General features: G+C 35.6%; 1 protein-coding gene across 3 annotated transcripts in view; it reads right to left on the minus strand.

Moving 5' to 3' along the window:
* Positions 1–22,556, minus strand: part of mwh (multiple wing hairs) — a 47,992-nt gene that overhangs the window by 19,654 nt on the left and 5,782 nt on the right. For 2 of the 3 annotated variants that reach the window (XR_011161939.1, XM_069057652.1), the window contains exon 2: positions 20,141–20,407. Coding sequence is in view for 2 of the 3 variants with exons in the window: in XM_069057652.1 (XP_068913753.1) it covers positions 20,141–20,373 (233 nt within the window). In the remaining variant the exon portion in view is untranslated. Of the gene's footprint in view, positions 1–4,682; positions 5,021–20,140; positions 20,408–22,556 lie in introns of those variants that run through there. The other variant, XM_069057653.1, reaches the window with a different exon arrangement.

The following is a 22,556-nucleotide window of genomic DNA, read 5'->3' on the forward strand; positions in this document are numbered from 1 at the left end:
GGCTTTGTCGGTCTGAAATGATCACGCCGACGTAATTCGACAGGAAAATTACTAAATTGGAGGCGATCAGAGTGTGACGTAAGAAGTGCAAGTGGGCTCAAAAATAGTCTTAACGTACGCAAATGAGGTTATTAGTGCATCGACGATTTACAATCCTCTTAGTTTTATTGTGACTCGAATAATATGGCGGATATGCTAATACCATGCAATTAAATTAAAGAGATAGAAGTAGAGCGATATCTGCATCATTGGCTTCACATCCGCGCCATGCCGCAAGTCTCCCGCTAGCGTGTGTCTAATTCTAAATTACACTTCATGACGCTTGATTGGCCGACTCCAAACAATCCGACGAAGACGATTTGCGCCAAACAGATCGGAACACGAAATCGACGACACTTTCAATTTGACCATACATCAAGTGAAACTCCACCGGAGAATTATTTTTGCTCGATTTATCTAACCCACATAGGTGCGTAATCTTACTTTCTTCCATTATCGACGCCTTCCTGTCAAGTTTCTACTTAATGTGATGTTTTGCAGAAAAACTCGAGTAAAAGCGAGCTCGGGGTGAGAGCGAGTGCACCCAACTAAACCAATCATTAAAGTTCCAGCTGTTTTTTCAGTGAAACCTTCATCGATTAGTGAGACTAGGACTGTAAGAACGTATGAGGCAGATCTGCCACCCCCGGGGGCCGCAGAGATTTCAAGTTGGGTCGCAAAGTTGCACCCGCTGTGTTGCGCCGTCGTCATAGCAACGAGGGATTTGCGACGGTGGCAACTCAACTTGAAGTTGGTGAAGCTGAAACGAAGCGAGAAGCAGATTAAAAGTGTGCTTCACCTCGTACCACGTGATGCGTTTAGAATCGGTTTGGACGTAACCATGGCAACCGTTCTGTTATCAGGTACGGTGGGCTGAGGCAAATGGTGTTCCGTCTGATCTGCTTCACTTGCGCAGCGATCTGTCGGTATCTGTATTTCCGAGTCGAAGTAGAAATGTATAGTGACGACACATTATGGGTGAAGCAGCGCTTCCACCTGCTTCTACTGTCTTTAATTAGTGCATTTCCACTGGTGAATGGAATGGAGGTGAAGAAATACGTTACGATATGTTATAGATGGCGCTAAAAAAATGCGGGAGATTTAAATGGAAGTTGTTTTCTTTTGTGGCTGTATATCAGGTTTGATCGGGGCGATTTCAACGCCAACGCAGACGCGCAACTGCCTTTTTCAGGAGAATTAACTGGCGGCGCTGCACTTGCTAACAATATAATAAAGCGTTTGATTTATTGCGTTGCGTATTAGCGAAGAAGAGGGCGTCAGGTGTCGTAATAAAGTGCAAAGTTTATTAATTGGCCGGATGAAAGATTCCGGTACGGTTCTGTGCGGTGATTTATCAACGTTCGGCGGAAAAAATGTCGATCGCCTTGTTTGATCAGAGCGAGTCAATTAATTAAATCTTTTTATTCGTCCCATAAATCGTCGATTTCTTGCGTTCTGTCACAAACTCTTATCTAGAGTTGTCGTTAAAGCTGGAATAGATGCGCCGTTAAATTTGCACACAATGAGCGAATAACAGGATCAAATCATAAAGAGTGCCATCGGGTAATTAAATGGATGCATAATTCATGGACGAGAACAACGAAAGTCGCTTAAAATCGAGCAGATTTTTTTTCCTGATGGATAGAAAATGTCGTGGGATCTGGGGGCGGTTCGACAATTGCAACGATTGATTGGGACCAGAAACGACCATTTCCTGAAACCGCACTAATAACCACTCGCTGTTTGTTGTTCTGTCATTAACCTTATCGTTGTTGGCAATGGCCTCCGTTGACATTTACACAGCGCTTACGCAGAAATTCAGAATACCTAGTCTTGCGGGAGCTTTTCCAGCTTCGATACACTTTTTGCGACCTGGACTCGCAAAGTCACGTCGCAGCTCGCTTCAAACGTCAAACGTTCAAAGCGAATATTTTGACCGGGTTTCGACGCAAACCTCCGGTTTCTTCCCGCCGTATCATCTTAATGAAGAAAATAAGAAGTCCATGACATCGCTTAATTAAAATGATGGGATCAAGAAGCGGAAAAAACCGCAACATGTGTCTGCTTAACGAGCCCCGATTTGAATTAAACAAAATTGAGGTACAAACAAAACACGTCTATGACTGTTATGTAAGAACACTTTCGGTCAAGTTTCCGCGAAAGGACTTTCTTCGATATGTTAATAAATCGGCGCACTCGTAAATTAGCGTCGATTTGTCCAATCAAGGTGAAAATGCTTCCGTTTTTTTGTCTGCCGTACCATTGACCTAGAAATATGGCGAAACGTGTTAAGAAATTTGCTGTCGACTTGTTTACTTCTGTTTGTGCGGAAATCATATTGTTTTTGATTAATCGAGGAAAAAAGAGAAAACGTGCGGCCAAGAGGACTTTCTTCGCAATTCATATCATTAGAATCAGCTCTGTGGGGCAATTCATAAATTACAAAACGCTCATAATTCCCGCTTGCAAATTGTCCTTTCAGATAACATCTGCTGGCATTGAGACAACATCCTAGGCGCTTGAGCAACCGAAAATCACAACCACCCTTGAGCCGATTTCGGTGCTTCCCAGGATCAACCTGTTGGTCACGTGACGTCCACATTCCGACGCGACTCTTCCGATATGGTCGCATCGACAGATGTATATATTTTACATTACCACGAATTAAACGCATTACCATAATAATGAAAAAGTAAAGTAGGTTTAAATACAGTAATGGTGAGAGATTGCGAGACAGTTAAGTGAAATGTCTTCGAAGATTATTATAATAGCCGAAGATACGCTACAATGAGACTGGGACTCGATGGGAGCCTCCTGGTGGTTAAGTGGCTTCCAGTGTCACAGTCGAAGCAAATGGAGCGAAGATTCGGACAAATCTGGCAATCAAGCGAAACGGAAATCTTCAATTTGTTCTTTTTGATCTTGGCCGGAATTTTCACTTAATGCGTACTTTCTTCAGTTCTCTCCGATCATCTTATTTTTGCTTTTCTTCTATTTTCGCAAGAATTGCTAGAAAGTTGACGAGCAGGAAATAGGGTTTGGGATTTTTCTGTGTTGTGGATTATGCACGAGGTTGTAAATCTTCAAAATTGCGTTATAATTAATAGGAGATTTATGGACGAAGCGTAGGCTTTACGTTTCTGCTTTCTTCCGCCTCCTCGCTTCTTCCCATGCTTCAAAAAAAATTCCACAACTTGTAGCCCTCTTCACGTTCTCTTTCGCTGTGTTTTTTGGTAAACAAAAGAAATTTCAGATTTTCTTGCACGTGCTTGCACCAATTCCGCAAGAATCTGACCTGCTACATATCACTATAATTTAGAAATTCTGCGGTTTGCTCTGTCATTAAATAAATTGTTGGTAAGCTTCGTGAGCCATTTTTAATTTCTCTTTTAAATATGTATTTTCCACGGAACTGTTGGCAAAAGTAAAAGTAAGAATCGAAGTAAATGGATTAACCAAAATCTTGAAATTGTAAAATATACTCGGAGGTAGTTTGAACAAGATGGTGCGACCCCGCACAGCGGAACATGCTTCGAACAGAAATTTTGTGGTGCAAGCTATATCTTAGGGTTAAACATTCCGAAAACCACACAAATGTAGTTTGTAAAAGTTTGCAAATGTATCAAATTTTCAAAAATACTAGCATAAGACTTTTTATTTGCATCATTTATTACTATTATTATTAGCGTTGTGTTAATAACTTTTCGTGGAACTTCAGTTTGAAGATTTGCACTTCAAAAACCTCAAACCCATAAACTTGTGATTTGTGTGAAGAACGCTTTTCCCCCTCTTGTAAAATATTTCCAAAGCAAACTCAGGTGTGTTTTGACCAGGAAGCATATATCGCGTGCATTTTTGTGAATTTTTACGACTTCATTAGCATACCCCGTGCGAAAAAAGCGCGCCGGTAAACCAAAACTTCTTTATTGAACCTCCACGAAGTCAATAAAAATTTCATATTTCCAACTTTCTAACTTTTTGCTCGATTACCTTTCAAAATGTTAATTATTTTTTTCTGTGTTTGTTTCGATAATGATCTGACAAGTAGGTACAAACAAACTTTGTTGTTGTGCCGTCTTGTTCGCTTCACTTTCTTCAATTTTCTTCTTGCCTTGATCTATTACGTAGCGACCGCCTTGTACAGTTAGCTTTGGTTTTTCTCGCGTCGAGCTTTTTCAAATCTTCTGCCATTGTCGACTGCTAACGGTACAATTTTGACGGCCCCAGTCCTGCCCTGCACGGCCGTACAGAGAAATGCTCACAATAAAAGTGCTATGACCTTAACTTCCTATAGAAGCCGAGATGCCCGTTGAATTCTTCTTGATAGTGTTGAATGCCATTTGTCCGAGCGATCAACACACAATCGGCAATAACGCACCACAAAAAACATTTCCGTGGAGACACAATGAAGAAAAATCTTCAGGAGCGAGTCGATTTTATTATGCAAACGGTTCGTTATCTTCGCGGCGCGCAAATTGTTGTCGGCAATTAGACTACAAGCACTGTATTACACTGCTGCCAACGCGAAGAGACGAAATATTATGAGAAGCAATTTGTTCAGACAATGCGAGCATTTAACAGCCGTTTTCGCTAACCAGTGCTTAATTAGTTTATGGAAGAGGTTGAAAACGAAGAAGACTCACCTTATTCGGCCATGGTCTTGCATTAATCAAATTTTCTTCGTCTTCTTCTTGTTAGAAGTATCCCGGAAAAAATGTCATCTCATAAGTCACTGCACTGTTGTTGGTAAATAAAACGGGCAACGGCCAACTATGACTGATTCATTAACTGTTTTGATCGCGGTCGGCTGAGGAACACCTGCGCGAAGAGGTGAAGAACGACTGACTGTCGGCGGCGAGCTTCTTGCACAGGTTGCACCGCTACTACTACTTTGTCATCGTCAAACAACGCTGGGGCCTTTTAACTCCGACAAGGAGCCCGATTGGTGAGGAGCTTCCAGTGTGGGCTTCTCGGAAATGTTGAAATTTGAAATTTTGCCAAAAACCGAAGCGAATCCGAAGGCTGAAGTTGGTCCATTGAAATTGCGAGATTGGAAAAAACCAAACGACAAAAAACTTCAAAACTACAAAACGTCGAAACAGAAGACTTAAAATAATTTAAAAAAAAGTAAGGGCACTGTTAGAGTGGTAGGTGTGAACGCAGATGAAGGATTAGAGCGTTTTGTTTCCACTTCCGTCAGATTATGACAGATGTTGCATCAGCCATCAAAGTCAACTTAGAAAGGTGTGTTATAAAATTTGATAAAATATTGCAACTTCATTTAACTAATATTTTTAAATAATTTCCTCTAGACTCAGGTGAAATATATAGGAGGGTTCTGCTTCCGGTTTGGTGACATAATCATAGATGGTATTTCCGCTATGAGGCTCAACTAAAGAAATTTAACAACAAATCAATTAAAAATATTTCAGCTTCATTAGGTCAGCCATTCGAGTAAATGAAGACAAGTGAATAAATAAATCTATCAAAATATCGTAAATATCGTCGTAAGTGGGTAAATAAATTTACTAAAATTCGAAAATGATTTTTTTGGCAAGGTGATAACAAATATATAAAAAAAATTGTTAATATGTATTAATAAATGTATCCATTTGAAAAAGGTAGATAGAAAATAAATTTGTTATTTTTCCAATGATGTCTTTTGCTTTGTAGTTCATGAGGTTGCCTAAAAAATTTAACGTGCCAAAAAGTGCCTTTTGTCGTCGCCTATTTTCAAGCCTCGGCTGCGCCTCAACCGGAAAACTCAGACTCGGACGAATAAGATGCACTTTATGGCCTTGATACATACCTAATAGTTATTTCTGTATCAAGGCCTAAAAAGTGCATCTTTTTCGTCCGAGTTTAGATTTTCTAGTCGAGGCGGAGCCGAGACTTAAAACCAGGCGAGGACAAAAGGTACTTTTTGGCCGAGGTGCACACAACGTTTTTCGTGTTTGTTTAGGCAAAAATTTCGAAAAACATGAATTAATTGTAAATTTTGAGGTTATCTGTGACAGATGTCAAGTTAGGTATATAAACTGAAAATTTTATATATTTTACACCAAAAAACTTCCAATATTAATGTTCAAACTCTACTTTTTAACATCTGTTGCAGATGTAGTTGCATCCGTTACCTTGAATTACCGATTTCTTAGAATGTGAAATTTTAATTTTTTTATTTAAAAATTAAAACAAGGGTGCAAATTCTAAAAAATAAACTCGTTTTATAAGGGCGCTAGGCGCACTCGTCCCATAGAAAACTCCCCTGCGACTCATTTTCTACACTTGGGACTCGTGCGCCAAATCAACTCTTATGAAACTCGTTCTTTAAAATACTAATTTTATCACGAATACAAATTAAAAGAAGAGTAAAAATAAATCAATTTAAAAATATGTGTTTTAATTTCTCTTGGAAACATTTTAAACGAAGACTGTCGGGCAATATTTCAAGTTTTTATAATTTTAAAAGCTTCTTCTTCATTGAAAAAAATAAAACTTAATGAGAATGACACCAAATTACAAGCGAAGAAAGTTTCTATCAAGTACATGAATTTATCTGCAGTAATGTAATTCTTATCTACAGCTGTTCAAATAAATTTCATTGCATTTTTTTAATAAAATAAAATAATGGACAAAAAACGTATGAGTAAACAGATTCAGAAGTTATTTATTGCGGAGAATTTGTCAAACTGGTACGGAACTCGTATATTTTATATAAAAAATAATTTATTACTCCGACTGTAAACTAATTAAAGATACCTTTCACTTACACTAAAAACTAAGAAAATACGATTTCCGTTTGTTTAGGTTTTTCAGTCTCACCTTACAGTGAGTAAGTAAAGTATTTATAAAAAAATTAATTAATTATTCTAAACGTATTGATGCTTTCTCTGGGTCATTATATTTTATAAAAAAATATAGTCAAAGTTAAGCCGTGGATGAATTACCATTATCTTGTTGATTTAGACTCGATTAATTCCACATACATCAAACGTGCGTGTTCAGCCAATCAGAGCTCTTGCTTTCATCCAATCAAAAATATTTATCGCGATTAAAACGTCCTACTACTCTGTCATCTGTCAAAAGTGATTAAAATTGCATGCTACTCATGTCAGATTCTCAAATTGTTTTTAATAATTGTGTTTTTAATAACTGTAAGTATTGTAAATAAATCATTAACGTTAAAGTTTGTATTCTGGAATTAATCTTGTCAAAAATAACAATAATAAATAACAATTCAAAGGTTAAACCTTCGAGCTAAAGCTCTCGCGGCTAACCAAAATTAAAATGCCCAAATTCAACTCGTAAAATTGAAAAATGTATCCGATAAAAAATTAGGTCCTGTTATTTTACCTTCGATAGAACCTTCATAGAGTACATTATTATTCTAATGGAAACGAGGGTCCATTATCTAATATTGTACCCTTATTATCTAATTAAACTAATTTCCTTTTCTTTGTTTCATGTGACAAACTGGCATCAAGGCCTCCACGTCCATAAAAACTGCAAAACTTTCTTTTTCAAGAATTTTTTGATTTTCTCTTTCTTATTTATTATTTAAAATTTTTCCGTTAGAAAATTTATTACGGAAACGGCGTATTTGGCATTAGAAAAAACGAAGACGTGGGGGTTAGGCCTCAACCTTCGCTGCTCTAGATTCGTAAGAAACAAGTAATTTAAAATGAAGAACCAAAAAAAGAGACAGTTAGTGTGCAGAAACCAGATTTGTAAATAACATCGTTCGTGGAAGTGTCCATCATCAGCAATTCGAAAATATGACGGGAAAAAATTTATGACGACACAAAAACAAGAAGAATTTACGATGCAATATTCAAATTTGTTCCACTAAACGTGCGAAAGTTTTTCTTTTTGGATTCGACGCACCTAAATCATAACAGAACTCGATTTGAGCGTGGAATCTGAACGCGAAACGCCGAATTTGGAAATTTTCTCGAAATTTTTACCGTTTCCGCAAAACAAAACGATTCACTCGACAGACCGAAGCAGAAACATTTTAACTGGTTTTCATTCGATTATTGTAATTTTATTATAATTTAATTAATGTTTTTCTGGTGTTAACAAATACAAAATGACTTTTTTCTTACGTAACGGACCCACGAGTCGCTAACGGTTCCATCTAATGCGACCATGATTCTAAACTGTCAACCCCATAAATTTAACATTTTAGTATAATGCAAAAACTTTGTCTCACAAACGAAACAATCCAGTTTTGCATAAATGTAAAATGTAAACTGCAAAACGATCGTGCAACATTACAAAATCTATTTTGCATATTTTTTCATTTACATTAAGACGCAGCCGTAATCAAATCCCACGTAACATATTGTTGTCGCCGTCAGGTTTTTCCAAAAAAAAGAAAAATATTTCTGCAGGATGGTGCAAAACCTCACACCGCGCGTTTCATCTTTGACAGTATCTCATTTTTGGATCTGATGTCGTTGATTGTTGAACTTGAGCGGCACAAAATCTTTGAAAATTGCGGCTTCACACAAAAAAAAACTAATTAGAAGTTTTAATTAATAAAATCCGCCTCAATACGAAAGCATTTTGATGTCGCGATAATAGTTAAAAAAAATACACATTCCTTCTGTAATCCGCCTTTTAACGATAATAATCTTGGCGTAAGCGAGTTCGAACCGGAGTCCCAGAATTATTCAACTCTTACAGAATGTAATGGATTTAATGGACTCATGTGAACTCGTATGACCACCGTGTTTACTTCCATTATTGTTTATCTTCTTGCCTAATTAAAAAGCAATGAGGAAGCGGATTGTACTCTGCACGGATCAATTCCACTCGAAATACAAAAATCGAGAAGTTCGTATTTTTCTTGGCACTTTCTCTCCGTTAATTGTCTTAGCCGTGGTGTGTTTAATCGTCGTTGCAATTACAAGAAAAAATTGAAGAAGCGACCACGAAAAGTGTCTAATAAAGTTAGCCAAGCATGCACGACCTGCGATAATAACAATAATTATTTCCCCAATACACGCAAGTATTTTCACCAAACGGTGGTTATTATAATGTTCCGGTTTCTTCGTTTCGACTCGATCGCTAAGTCCGCTAATGACAAACCGTATCATAGCTAATTAGAAGGATTTAATAAGTTTAATCTCAACTAATTATGCAACGTTCAGTAGAACGAGCCGTCTTACGGTAAACAAATATCTGGAATGTGGTGCGACGACAATTTGAAAATTTGCACTTCCACTCCAGCTTCCGCTTTCTTTTCGGTTACGAAACCGATCGATTAAATCGCGATTTAATTTGTGTCTAATCTAATATTCGCTCTAAAACAAGTTAGGTACGCCGATTAGTACGGAGTGTTCTGTATTTTTTTGTTCGGTGAAATCTTGACAAGGACTAATTTATTGCGAGGAAATTTTCGAGTTCGCTGCTAATTACTGTCAACAAACATAAAAACGGGTGTTTTGTCGTGTTATTGCTTCAGCTTACGTAACAGTTGTTTAGGCAATTACTTGTTTAGGCAATTTAATAGTCGAAAGTTTGGTACTGGCGATAACGATAATCATCCTGTATATTATTATTATTTGAGTATTTTTGTGCTATTAAATCGTAATGTTGATTTCGTAATTACGGAAAGAACACTTTTTCTAGTAACGAGAGTGTAAGGAGGAATGACAGAAAATAAGTTCCATGGAAAAATTCGTTTGTTGTCTGCAACCAACAATACACCTGGACGAATACAGGGTTAATAACCCTGTAAATAACTAAACCAAGCGTAAAGAGATTATTTTTAAAAGTTATCCAATAAACATTTAAAAAATATCACAGTGAGGATCTTGTCTTTCACGCACTCATCTACATCTTCAGGTAAAAATCCAGTAAAATACGTTCCACAACACAACACAATTAGCAATAAATTATTTAAAACAAAAATAAAATATTTCCAGAATAACAAATATAATACAAAGTGAGTAAACATATCTAAAATAGGAACTAATTTTTAGGAAAAAAACTGATCGAAAGAAGTTAGGGAATTGCTGAATATTTAAGTTAACTTTACTAATTATATTTGGGGATATGCAACCAACAAAACCGCTCGAGATGCGAACAAGTGACGTCGTAGAACTAGCCGATAGAAACAGTTATTCTACAACCTTCCTTATATTAACTTACTTTTTTCAATTGATCAAAATAAAATTTGTGTCTACCCTTTCAAAACATTAAATGTTTCGATTATTTGGGCAACCGATTGATCTAAATTATGTACCTATCTAAAAGACAAGACAAAAGTGAATCCAAGTGTTCAGGCAACCAGCAATACATATCCGTATATTTTGTGGTCTATGCATATGTATACAGGGACAGGGTTATTCACACAAGTGACGAGCCTGACCTGGTAAAAATGCAATCCAAAAGGCAATTCACTAAGCAATTTCGATCCCTATTACATTATCCGTCATTATAATAATGCGCATAAAACATATTAGGCATTCACGATCTTTTTGGGACCGAGTTGGATATGATTTTTTCTTTTCATGTTGGACTAACTGACTCAGTGATGCAACGGATGCAATTTACTTTTTCTGTCAGTGCCTGTTCGACATTTTCTTGCCATCGCATTGCCAGATTTACTATTTTAATATTCGTAAGAAACTAAAATATGATTTATTAAGTCTGTAAAAATAATTTAAATTTCTGTCAAAGGAACAGTCAAAATTGCCAAAATCATTTTATTACGATAAAAAATGTCTATAAAAAAAAACGATTTAATTTAATTTAAAAAGGACAGACCAGATTTAAGAGATCCGGCAACAATGTACCTATTCTGAAAATATAACCCTAACCGAAAACAACCTAACCTAACATAAAAAGTGTCAATTTAGTTATCACCGAGGTACTGCCAACAAAATCACTAGATGGTCATAGCCAACTCGGTCCCAAAAAGATCGTGAATGCTTTATACCGGGTGATCAAGAAGGACTGTTTAAGTTGGTGACACTGGATCGTATTTTAAATCGTAGAACAGGAGTAACTTCCGGTTGTTGGTGGCTTGTCGTTGTTAATGCTGTACCTATATCAGATATTTGTCGAATAAACCAACAAAACATATCCAGTTGCAGTGTTATAAATAACTGAATTAAAAAATTTTCTTAATTGTACTGCCAACTTAAACAGTCCTTCTTGATCACCCGGTATAATCTGTTTCAAAATCAAAAATCCACCAACACTGCATTCTACCTCGAAAATACAACCGACAACGTCGCCACCTTTTGTTTTTAGTGTGTTTGCAAGTGTCAGAAAAAAGTGGGATTATGAAAGAAAACTATTGACAGTCATTTAGGTCGTAATTCATCGTGTTTTTTTGTTCTCATTTTATTATATCACTCAAAAGTTATGACATGGTAGCTACCACCTTTTTGTACATAATAATTCTTTTGTGTTACGTAAATAAACTCAAAGTTCAATGTCAAATTTTGGCGGGAGGTTGGGCCAACCCAAAAAAAATAAACTTATTCTAGGGATTTCTTTTTTTCTGCCAACATAATTCAACAGGTGGTGGATTTTTGATTTTGAAATAGATTATAGATAGCTTTTAACGTCAGCCTAATGAATGTCAATTTCTGACAGAAAAATACGTCTCTCAACAAAATATGATTTAATAACAATAATAAGCAATTAAAATCACAAAAGTAAGTAGGATAATATCGGTTCAGTCATCGTTCGAAAACCTTTTCAAATACTAAATATGAACGAAAAATGGAATGACAGATATATCTTTCAAATTAATAGAATACCTACTTGGATTCCTGATTTAATTTTTAAATACCAAAACACAATGAATGCTTTGTAAAGTGTATTTTGGGTTGCATTTTTACCTGGTCAGGCTCGTCATCTTAGGTGAATAATCTTATAAATCGTGTCAAAAATCAAAACCAAATAACCACCACCTTTTGAATTAAGCTGGTGAAAACAAAATTACACTAAGTGAACTACCTAATTGTAATTTTTAATTTTACTAGGATATCAGACCAATCAAATATAATTACACAACGTCAGAAACCGGTTGATTTTCTGGGTAGTGACTATTTGGTTTGGCACGACTTATATCGTGCGATCCATTGAATTTGTTATTAAAGTTGGCGCTGGAACTGTCAAGGCATGTCTTGTTTTGAACTATCGCGACAAACGTCACATTTAATGACAATTGTAAAATAGAAAATGGCGAATTATGGATTCGAGCCTTCGAGGGATTAAAATGTTTATTTTATTAAATAATGTTACAACATATGTTAACAATGTTCACCATTTTGTTTTAAGCATAAACGGGCCCTGATAGCATTTTGTATCATTGTTTGATTGTTATTGATTTATTTAAATAAGTGTATTGATTCAAAAAGATCTACGACTTCAGTTCCAGTGCCAACAATATTGTGTTCGTATGCAAGTGTATTGTGGGTTGCATTTTCAATTCCGTCGGGCTCATTATTATCACTTACCTTACCTTCTATTTTATTATTTTCCTAAGGTTCTATTGGGTGATTCAAAATGATTGTGATAAGTGTAGTAGTAACTATGTACGAAAATGTATGTGGCAACTGTGTGGATAGGATAGAGTTGACAACTATAGAGTTGACATTTCCGTGACAGTTCATAGCCGCGCAATTTTGAAAATTGTTAAGTTGCCATACTTATCCGTTATAATTTTGAATCACTCAATATTATTTGATTCTTTAAATACTCACAACCTTTAAATAAAATTTGAAAATACAGAATATGTAGCGATGATAACAATAAAATAATAATTTATAACGATAACAATAACAGTACTATAGTACAGTGTGGAATAAAATGATTTACATCTAGTTACCTTTGGAATTGTTGCACTTGTAAATTTTCCTGTACCGCTCTACTTTTTTTTTCGAAGTGCCGAACTATTAGTTCTGTCAAAAAATGTCATCAATCGGATTGACAATTGTTACAATTTACTAACTTGAATTAACAAACGTTGGTGGCCACTTTCAACACTAGCTGTGACTTGCTTTTGTTAGCTCCTTTTTAATTTCAATCTCAAATTTGCATTCATATCATCCCTTCGCAATAAATCACATTTGGAATTTGGATATATATTTTGAGGTTAGGCTTTCTTTTTTTCGTAGAGCGGCATTTCGTATTTTTACAAGGGTAATGCAAAGGTAACTAGATGTAAATCATTTTATTCCACACTGTATTTAAACTTGTTCAAAACAAACTTTTTATGAGTTATGTAACTAGCAATGTGCAGTTGTGTTTGTTTTGACAGCTTTCAATTATTTGCTATCCAGTTTACTCCATCTCCATCATGTTTTTAGTAGTTCCCTACTTTTATTTCATATTCTTTTGAGAAAAAAAAGTCAGGTCAGTAACTCAATTACTCTGTCTCGGAATCAAAATAAAAAGCTCAAGTACGCACAAACAGAGAATTCCTAATTGACGATGGTAATAAATAATTGGAAAAGCATTCAGCAACCATAAAAATTAACGTCATTCGCAACGGTCGGTATGTAGGTAATGTCCATTTTCTGCTCTACAGTAACCACTAATAGATTATACAATACGTTATTGATTACAGCTAATTGCATAAATCAAGTCCTATTAAAGTGCGTCGAAAAACTCGGTGTCTAATAGAAATGGTTGGTTTATATTAACCGTAAATACAGACAAACTAACGCATTAATGATTTTACGATTACACGATCGTAAACGTCAAATCGTGCGCCATTCACTCGAAAGATCGTTATTAGAAAACGTGACGGAGACATTCCACAGACCCACACAACGTAATTATAAATTAATCTTGAATTTCCAACAGGTTGAAACGTCGGCGTGTTTTATTGGTACACTTGTGTAGGTACACATTGTGACAACATTTTGAGGGTCACGCGTTAAAGCGTTTAATTATTTGGAAAAGAATCGAAGAACTCACTGCATTAATCCTTAGCCTACCATTTACCATTAAAAATGACACTTGATAGACCAGTGAATCTAAAATGTTATTGTTTGTCGTGCTTAAATTGTATCGTTATGGAAGTGGAAGAGTCGAGACGAGTCTGGAACTTGAACTCAAATTCGCCCCTGTGTCGCGGACGGAGGTGATGTTATCAGATCTCGAAACGAACGATTTATTATCTAGCTAGAGAACTCCACCAGATGTTTCCTGAACAAGATCGAATCGGATAAAAAAGAGACGGCGCGAGGCACATAGTTGGATAGTGATAAAGTGCAGATTTTTCTGTAGTGTTGAGTTAATGTTGATTTTTAAATTAGTGTAAATTAACAATAATAAATTCTTTTTGTTCATAAAAAGTTTCTTCAAATCGTCGACCCCACAGTTAATATTTTTCTAAATGTTTTACAACAAATACCTACAATAACTTTTAATTATCACAGAAGCTAAAAAACTTTTGGAAAATAAAATGTATTAATTGGTAGCAAATACATATTTAGATTACCGCGGCTTTGAAGTCTAATTTAGAAACATCTTCTAAGAGACGAACACATTTATCACTAGCTAAGAAAGTGGAAGCAAAAGTAGCCGATTTTGATATCAAAGGAGCTGTTAAATTATTGTCCTCGGACGACTCATTAGCTTCATTCAATGAAGATGTTGCTGAAGAATTAAAAAAAAAGCATCCTTCACCATCTCGCGAACTTTTTTTTCCAGACGCTTTCAAAACGGGAGACTTTTCTTTAATAGTTAATGAGCAAAACGTTCGAGAAGCTATCAATTCCTTTCCTGCCGGTTCTTCACCAGGTTTAGATGGCATGAGACCACAATATTTAAAAGATATTATATCTTTATCAGCGGGCGAAGCAGGTCAGCGGGCACTAAGAGCTTTAACAAAACTGTGCAATTTTTTATTGTCTGGCCAACTTCCTTCAGAAATTTGTCATTTATTATATGGTGCGTCTTTATGCGCCCTTCATAAGAAAGATGGAGGAATTAGACCGATCGCTATAGGAAACTGTTTACGAAGATTGACTTCAAAGCTTGCTTGTTTTCAAAGTCGTAATATTGTAAATTCGTATTTATCTCCACACCAACTTGGAGTGGCAACTAAGCTAGGATGCGAAGCAGCAATTCATACTACACGTACCTTTGTGAATAACGACCTAAACCGTAGCAAAGTTGTTCTTAAATTAGATTTCAAAAACGGATTTAACTCAGTCGAACGAGATTGTATTCTAAAAGAAGTCCAATGTCATACCCCACTTCTTTACCCTTATCTTTATCAATGCTATAGGAATCCTTCAACTTTATTTTTTGGTGATCATTTAATTTCTTCTTCTGTTGGAGCTCAACAAGGAGATCCTTGTGGTCCTATGATTTTTAGTCTTGCCATTCAACCAATTATTTTATCTTTGAATTCTGAACTGAATATTTGGTATTTAGATGATGGAACCCTAGCTGATTACCCAGAAGTAGTTTTGTCCGACTTTAAGAAAGTTATCAATTTATCCAGAAAAATTGGCCTTGAATTAAACTTTAACAAATGCGAGATCTTTAGCTGTTCTGGAGACACAGATTTAAAAGTCATAAAGGAATTTCAAAATTTAGCACCAGGTATTAAAATTTGTGACCGAGGAAGTTTATCTCTTTTAGGCTCTCCAATCTTTGACCAAGGCTTCAAAAACACTGTCGAAAAAACTATTATTACAGTTGAAAATCTTTTAAATAAAGCTGAATTTCTTAGCAGACACGTGGCTTATACCTTAATCAAGAACTGTCTTTTCATACCAAAATTTAATTTTTTATTAAGAACAACTCCTTTTTGGAAATTTTCTAATTACGTTAATTCCATTGATTCTTCTTTAAAGTCTTCTTTAGAAAAAATACTTAATTTACGTTTAACTGATTTACAATGGTGTCAGTCCACTTTACCGATTAGATTTGGTGGACTGGGAATTCGCCGCATTTCCGATATTTGCCTCCCTGCTTTCCTATCTTCAGTTCATGGTGTTAAAAGGCTTGTTTCTCAATTACTAAATTCAAAGGATAATGAGCTTATTATTCACCATTATGATGAAGCTTTAGCAGTCTGGGATGTAGAAAATGAGAACGAAAGACCAACAATTCCACAATTTCAGAAGAATTGGGATAATATCAATATCAAAAGAATAATTGACAATGACTTAATCTTTAATTCATCTAGGGACTTGGCTCGTTTTAAGGCTTTGCAATGCAGAGAATCAGGATCTTGGTTACATGCAATACCTTCTCCTAATATTGGTACTCTTTTAGATAACACTTCCTTCCAAGTTTGTATTGGTTTAAGATTGGGTTGTAATCTTTGTACACCTCATATTTGCAAATGCAATGCGAAAGTTGATGAAATTGGTATTCACGGTCTAAGTTGTTCCAAAAGCAGTGGTAGATTTTCAAGACACACTGAAATTAATTCTATTATCAACCGGTCTTTGACTTCTATTCATGTTAATTCAACTTTAGAACCAAACGGACTATCTCGTGATGACGGAAAACGCCCTGATGGGATGACTTTAGTACCGTGGAATAAAGGTCAACCTTTGGTTTGGGACGTTACTGTCGTAGATACACTTGCAGACAGTTACGTATTGAAAACATCTGAAGTCTCAGGTTTTGCCGCTGAAATGGCTTGCAAACGCAAACATAACAAATATCGTTCAATTATTTCGTCAAACTACATATTTAAAGGTTTAGCCTTTGAAACCTTAGGCCCTTGGTGCAAAGAAACAATAGATTTCATTAATGTCATCGGAGACCGACTTATCGCGGAATCAGGGGATTCAAAATCTAAGAAATTCCTTTTTGAGAGGATTTCCCTTGCCATTCAACGTGGAAACGCTGCAAGCATTCGGGGCACTTTTCCAGATTCCGCATTATTATCGGAAATTTTCGCATTGTAAATTAAAAATGTTATTTTATGTTAAATTTTAATAAATAACTTTTCACATTTAGAAACAATGTGTGTTAAGTTTCTAATACATTATACAAATTATCTAGAAACGTCACTGAGTATTTATGACAAGCCTTTTTTGTAGATGAAACGTTTATACATCAAACAGATGAATGTTGGAATGATAATGTGATAATGATAATACAGGATGTCCCTGAAATGCACGGCAAAATTTTAATCACGAGCTACTGGCTTCGTGTAGAACTGGGAAAAAATATTTAAAAAATTCTGTCAAAAAATAAAATGACATTCATTTAATTTTTGAGGTACAATTTTTTTAAATTGTTTTTAGTCTTCTACGTTGTCCCACAACCTCGTAGGTAACATTTTAAAACATTTTAAAAATACACCCTTGTATATCCTATTTTATAAAATGTACCTACACCCTGTAGTGTCACGGTTTTATTATGTGAAAATTATAGAAAATGCAAAGGACGAGTGAGAAACAGAAGAATAAAGGTTTATTTAAAATGATGTTGATTTTAATTTTAAACTGAAACGAAGCCAAACATTTTGAAGGTCACTGTCACAATAAATAATTCATAAATATTACAAAACATGATCTAGACAACTAGAAATAAAAATATTACTTTATTATTAGACAGTTTATAAGTTATTGTAAATTTTAAGAGCGGCAACTCGTGCCCCGCTCTCGTAAAATAGTAATAGCTGGGGGCGTTAAAACCGTGAGGCTGATTTAAATCCGCTATGGCGCGCTTCGGCCTTCATTCAACCGAAACGACTTTATTAACGTTGCTTCGTTACAACAAGAACTTTTTCTGCGCTATTAAACATGTCCGCCACAAATTAATTGACAGTTTTATTAGTGAATCCGCCAAATGTGAGGATTTATAACTGTAAGGACAAAACGTGATTAATTGCAATTTGTACACTTCACACGATTTCTTCCACTGAACAAATCTTCATTAAGTGACAAACATGTCGCAATACGAGCTACACAAAGTATGGCGTAGATTTTTTTTAAACAACCCATTTACAACTTATTCTCCTTTTAAGAGTAAATAACGTTCAACGAGAAGGCACGTGAGCTCGAGCTCCGCTCTTGTACAATAGCGATAGGTACGAGGAGGCGTGGAAAACATCAAAGATTCAAAGCCACTGTGACCCTCTTCAGTTAGAAACAACTTTACCAAGTCGTGTCCTTTTTTGTTTTTCCACAAATTAAATGAAGAGTTTTTAGTAAATCTATCAAAATGATTGGTTGCACTTTGTACGTTTGACGCAATTTTTCCAACTAAACAAATCAAAGGCGAACCGAAACATTTTGGTAGCCACTGCCACAAATAATGTTAGTAACCTCTCTTTTACTAATTCTCCATAAAAACTAAAACGTATGTTTTAAAAAGAAAATAGACCAATACCGTCCTCGTTTATGAAGCGAACGCGGTTTTTAAAAATGGTAAAATCAGTTGGAGCTCTGCTCCTGTAAAATGGTAATAGCTGAGGGCGTGACAAACTTAAGTACCAGTTACTTACAAAGAAGGTACAACCAATATACAGGGTGTTATTGAAAGTTGTACAGATATTTTAACCACGAGCAATTGGCTTCATGTAGAACTCGAAAAAAATATTTAAAAAATTCTGTCAAAAAATAAAATGACATTTATTTTTTGAGCTACAATTTTTTTAAATTGCTTTTAGTTTTCTACGTTGTCCTACAACCTCATAGGTAAAATTTCGGCACATTTTAAAAATACACCCTGTATATCATGTTTTATAAAATGTACGCCAATGCGAAGTAACCTATAGGAAATATGCTTAAAACAAGGAAACAGCATCGGTGTACGTTTTATAAAATATGATATACGAGGTTGTTTGACAACGTAGAAGACTAAAAGCAATTAAAAAAAATTGTAGCTCAAAAACTAAATGTCATTTTATTTTTTTTTACAGTTCTACATGAAGCCAGTAGCTCGTGGTTAAAATATCTGTACAACTTTCAATAACACCCTGTATATCTATAGTATGTAGCGGACGAGTTCAAGCTCCGCTCTTATAAAATAATGACAGGTTCGAGGAAGTGTCCTTGTCAACCAAATCTTTTTCCATAAGTAAAGTAAAATGAATTGACAGTTTTTAAGAAATCCGTCAAAATGACTGCAATTCTTCCAACACATTACAAAAGAATTGAAACATTTTGGTAGTCACTGTCACAAATGATGTTAATAACCTCTCTCCTGTTAATCCTGAATAAAAACTATAAAGTATGATTTAAAAAAAAAATAGTCGTTTACGACCAATACTGTCCTCATTTATGAAGCGTACACGGCGTAAAAAAAGATAAGAACAGTAGGAGCTCCGCTCTTGTAAAATAGCGGTAGCTAAAGGCGTGGCAAACTTAAGCACCAGTCATTTAACCCCACTGTGGCGCCCTTCAATCAACCGAAACGACTTAACATTTCTGTTCCTTGGACAAAAACTTTCTCCCCACAGTTAAACAACTCGCCTACAAATTAATTGACAGTTTTCTTAGTAAATCCGTCAAACGTTGAGATGTGTAACTGTAAGATGAGAACGTGATCGGCTGCGATTTGTACGTTTCGCGTGATTCCCTCAACGGGACAGGTCTTAATTAAGCTCCGATACACAACTGTTCGGAAATTTCGAGCCGACTACAGTTACCATTCGTTATTTTTACATTTCCTGACGAAAAGCCGATTAATTATGTAACGTTCGAACAAAAGGTGGGACCCGACCGCTTCGTACACCAGTTCTCACTTAAATTAAACCGCGTTGAGGAAAATAATATCTTGATTGGGAGATAAAACGGGCCCGGTACTGTTGTCGTAATTACAGAACGGATGAATGGGGCCCCACGACGCTCCAGGATCGTACCCGATTTGTTAATTACTCCGCCATCAAAGGTATCCATTTTAACGAGGATGTTCTCTCGCAATTATTTAATAACGAACCATTTGCAAGGTTAGTAGACTGGTTATTATTAGAACATAAACACATGAATATTCATGGGAGCGGGCTCGCGCTCTTGTCAGTAATTAACACAACAGTTACCTTCTCCGGTTTATTTATTGCGGAACGCAAGCGCTCGGGAAAAAAATTCGGACGACGCCGAGTTTGTAACACAAATCGGCGCCGAGTTTGTGACACAAACCCGCGACCCACCTGTCACAGCCGCTGCTGAATCCATCGTCCCTTTGGCACTGCGAGCAGCTGCAGAAAGAGTACTGAGAGCAGCGCGAGTCGTAATCACTGACCGAATCACAATTTCGCCGAGTCACTCGCGTCCTCCACTTCTCGGTCACTATCACAGTCCAGGTCCTGTGCAGGAAGAGCAGCACTCTGCTCCCGATCTCCCGGCCGGTTTCCAGGCTGCTGTCGCTGGCGCTGTTTCCCATCGTCAGCGTTCACATCTTCGCACGGTCGATCGAGCTGGAAATTAGAAGAATTGAAAAATCGCACCGATTAGCTCGAACGATCGCTCTCACTTTCATTAGAAATTCGATCGAGAGTAAATAATGGGTGGAATCGGTGGAGGAAGTGGTATTGCTGTCGCCGTTTGTTTGAATAAGAGTTTTGTCGAAATACGAGTGCGATGGAAAGTTAACGGCGGAAGATGAGGAGGAATGGAAGAGATTTGGAAAGCTGTAACCGTAAAAGATGGATAATAAAATTGATTATGGGGATTCGGTTTGTTTTGTTGTTTTTGGACACCGCGAAACTTTCATCGGGTTCTGGCCTCGATTGAGGAGAATATTCGACACTTAGATAATGATTATATTGGCAAGGAGGACGAGCCGAAATGACCTTGTTCGCACGGAGATTAGTGTAGTGGTAATGACGAGGACTACGATTTTTGGCACAACATTTTAATGAGAATATGATGCAAATTTCTCTGAAAAATTTCGTTTCGTTTAATATCTTTTTACAAGCGTTTTAAAATTACGTAGATTTTACAGAAAAAAAAATGCTAGACCAGACGCGTGATTTATGGCCCAAATCGTATAATTTGCCAACAAAAGGACCATTCACTAGTAGCCGGCCGTTGTGAGCCTCTTTGTCATAAAAATGACAGTTCCCATTGTCACCTAAATTTACGACAGCACAAGTAGCAGGTCATAAATAAAAATGAATTTGAAAGTTGAAATGTAAAACCGCGTTTAATTCAAAATCTAATTGGTATTTTTTTCCGATAATTTCGTAATAGTAATTAACGTTATAAGTCCGGGAACTCATAGTTTACAGTACGAGTGAGACGTTTAAGGACGAGGCGACGAAGGAGCCGAGTCTTGAAACTCGAAACAAGATTTTTGTTTTTATTTAAAGAAAATTATTTAAGATTACACTTAGGCCCACAACACGAAGTTGCCCTCATAAAATAAAAATAATTTAAAAAAATCTTTTTCACAAATAATAATTTGAAAACAGTTTTATGAGCAATATTTTTTGTAACATCTGCTGTTATTGAATTATGTATGTATTTAATAATTTTTAAAAAACTTTTTAAAATCAACTGGTAAAAACGATAGACATCGTCAAAATATATTTTACAAATTTTCTTCATAAAAAAAGATGATCAAATTCGTTTAAAGTTAGTTTTAACAACAATATTTTTGGCAATATCCCATTTCATTCAACTTTTTAAAAGATTTTGCAAACGTCTTAAAATCAACATTATATTTCTGGTAAAAAGAAAACATCAAAATATATCTACAAATTTTCTGCATTTTAAAAGATAAAAGAATTTTTGCTAAATAAAATATCTTCTTTAAGTCTAAAAATATTCATTAAATAAAATAATTAAAAGTGATTCTTTTACCTCTATAAATATCGAGTGTTCGTTTAAATTTATCCTCAAAGTTGGCGTTGAAGAGTCGATTGTGAACGCGCCACTCGTCAGTCTGCAGAGTAAAAACACAAACAACGCAAAAAGTGAGGTTAGATTTAAACAGCTGATCCGTGATCTGTAATCCGTTGTGCGTTCACAATCGACTCTTAACGCCTACTTTGTGGATAAATTTAAATGAAAATCCAATATAAACAAGCGTATCTTCTCATTTTATTTTTTATTTTAGAAAACCTTAATTTAAGATTATATTTAAGTTCATTACAAATAGTTTCGCTCCTAAAGTAATTAAATAACCTTGTTTTCTTAAATATCAAAATTTGAAGGACATAATTTTGATAACATGTAGTAATAATTTTGGCGACGTAAATTTACTTTGGTCTTAAAGAACATTTTAAAAACTTCTTAAAATTCACGTTTAAAGTTCTAGTAAAAACAAAAGACAAATAATGTCAAAATGTATTCGATGTTTTCCCCATATGTAAAAATCACATTGTACAGTCTATTTCAAAAAAAATCGAGTACATCAAAAAAATCAAGACCGCTGAATTTTCCTATTTTTAACACATGTAAATCAGTCTTTCGTGACTTTTAATGGCATGCTTTTTTCAAATAGGTTATGTCTGACACAAGAAGTGTCATTGTGTCTGACGTGAGAAATAAAAAGTTTTGATATTTTGCTTGTCTCGGTAACATCAAAATTGACAACAAGAAGATGAATTAAATTATAGAAAA

This window comes from Tenebrio molitor, chromosome 9 (assembly GCF_963966145.1).
Source record: "Tenebrio molitor chromosome 9, icTenMoli1.1, whole genome shotgun sequence".
NCBI classification, from domain to species: Eukaryota; Metazoa; Arthropoda; class Insecta; order Coleoptera; family Tenebrionidae; genus Tenebrio; species Tenebrio molitor.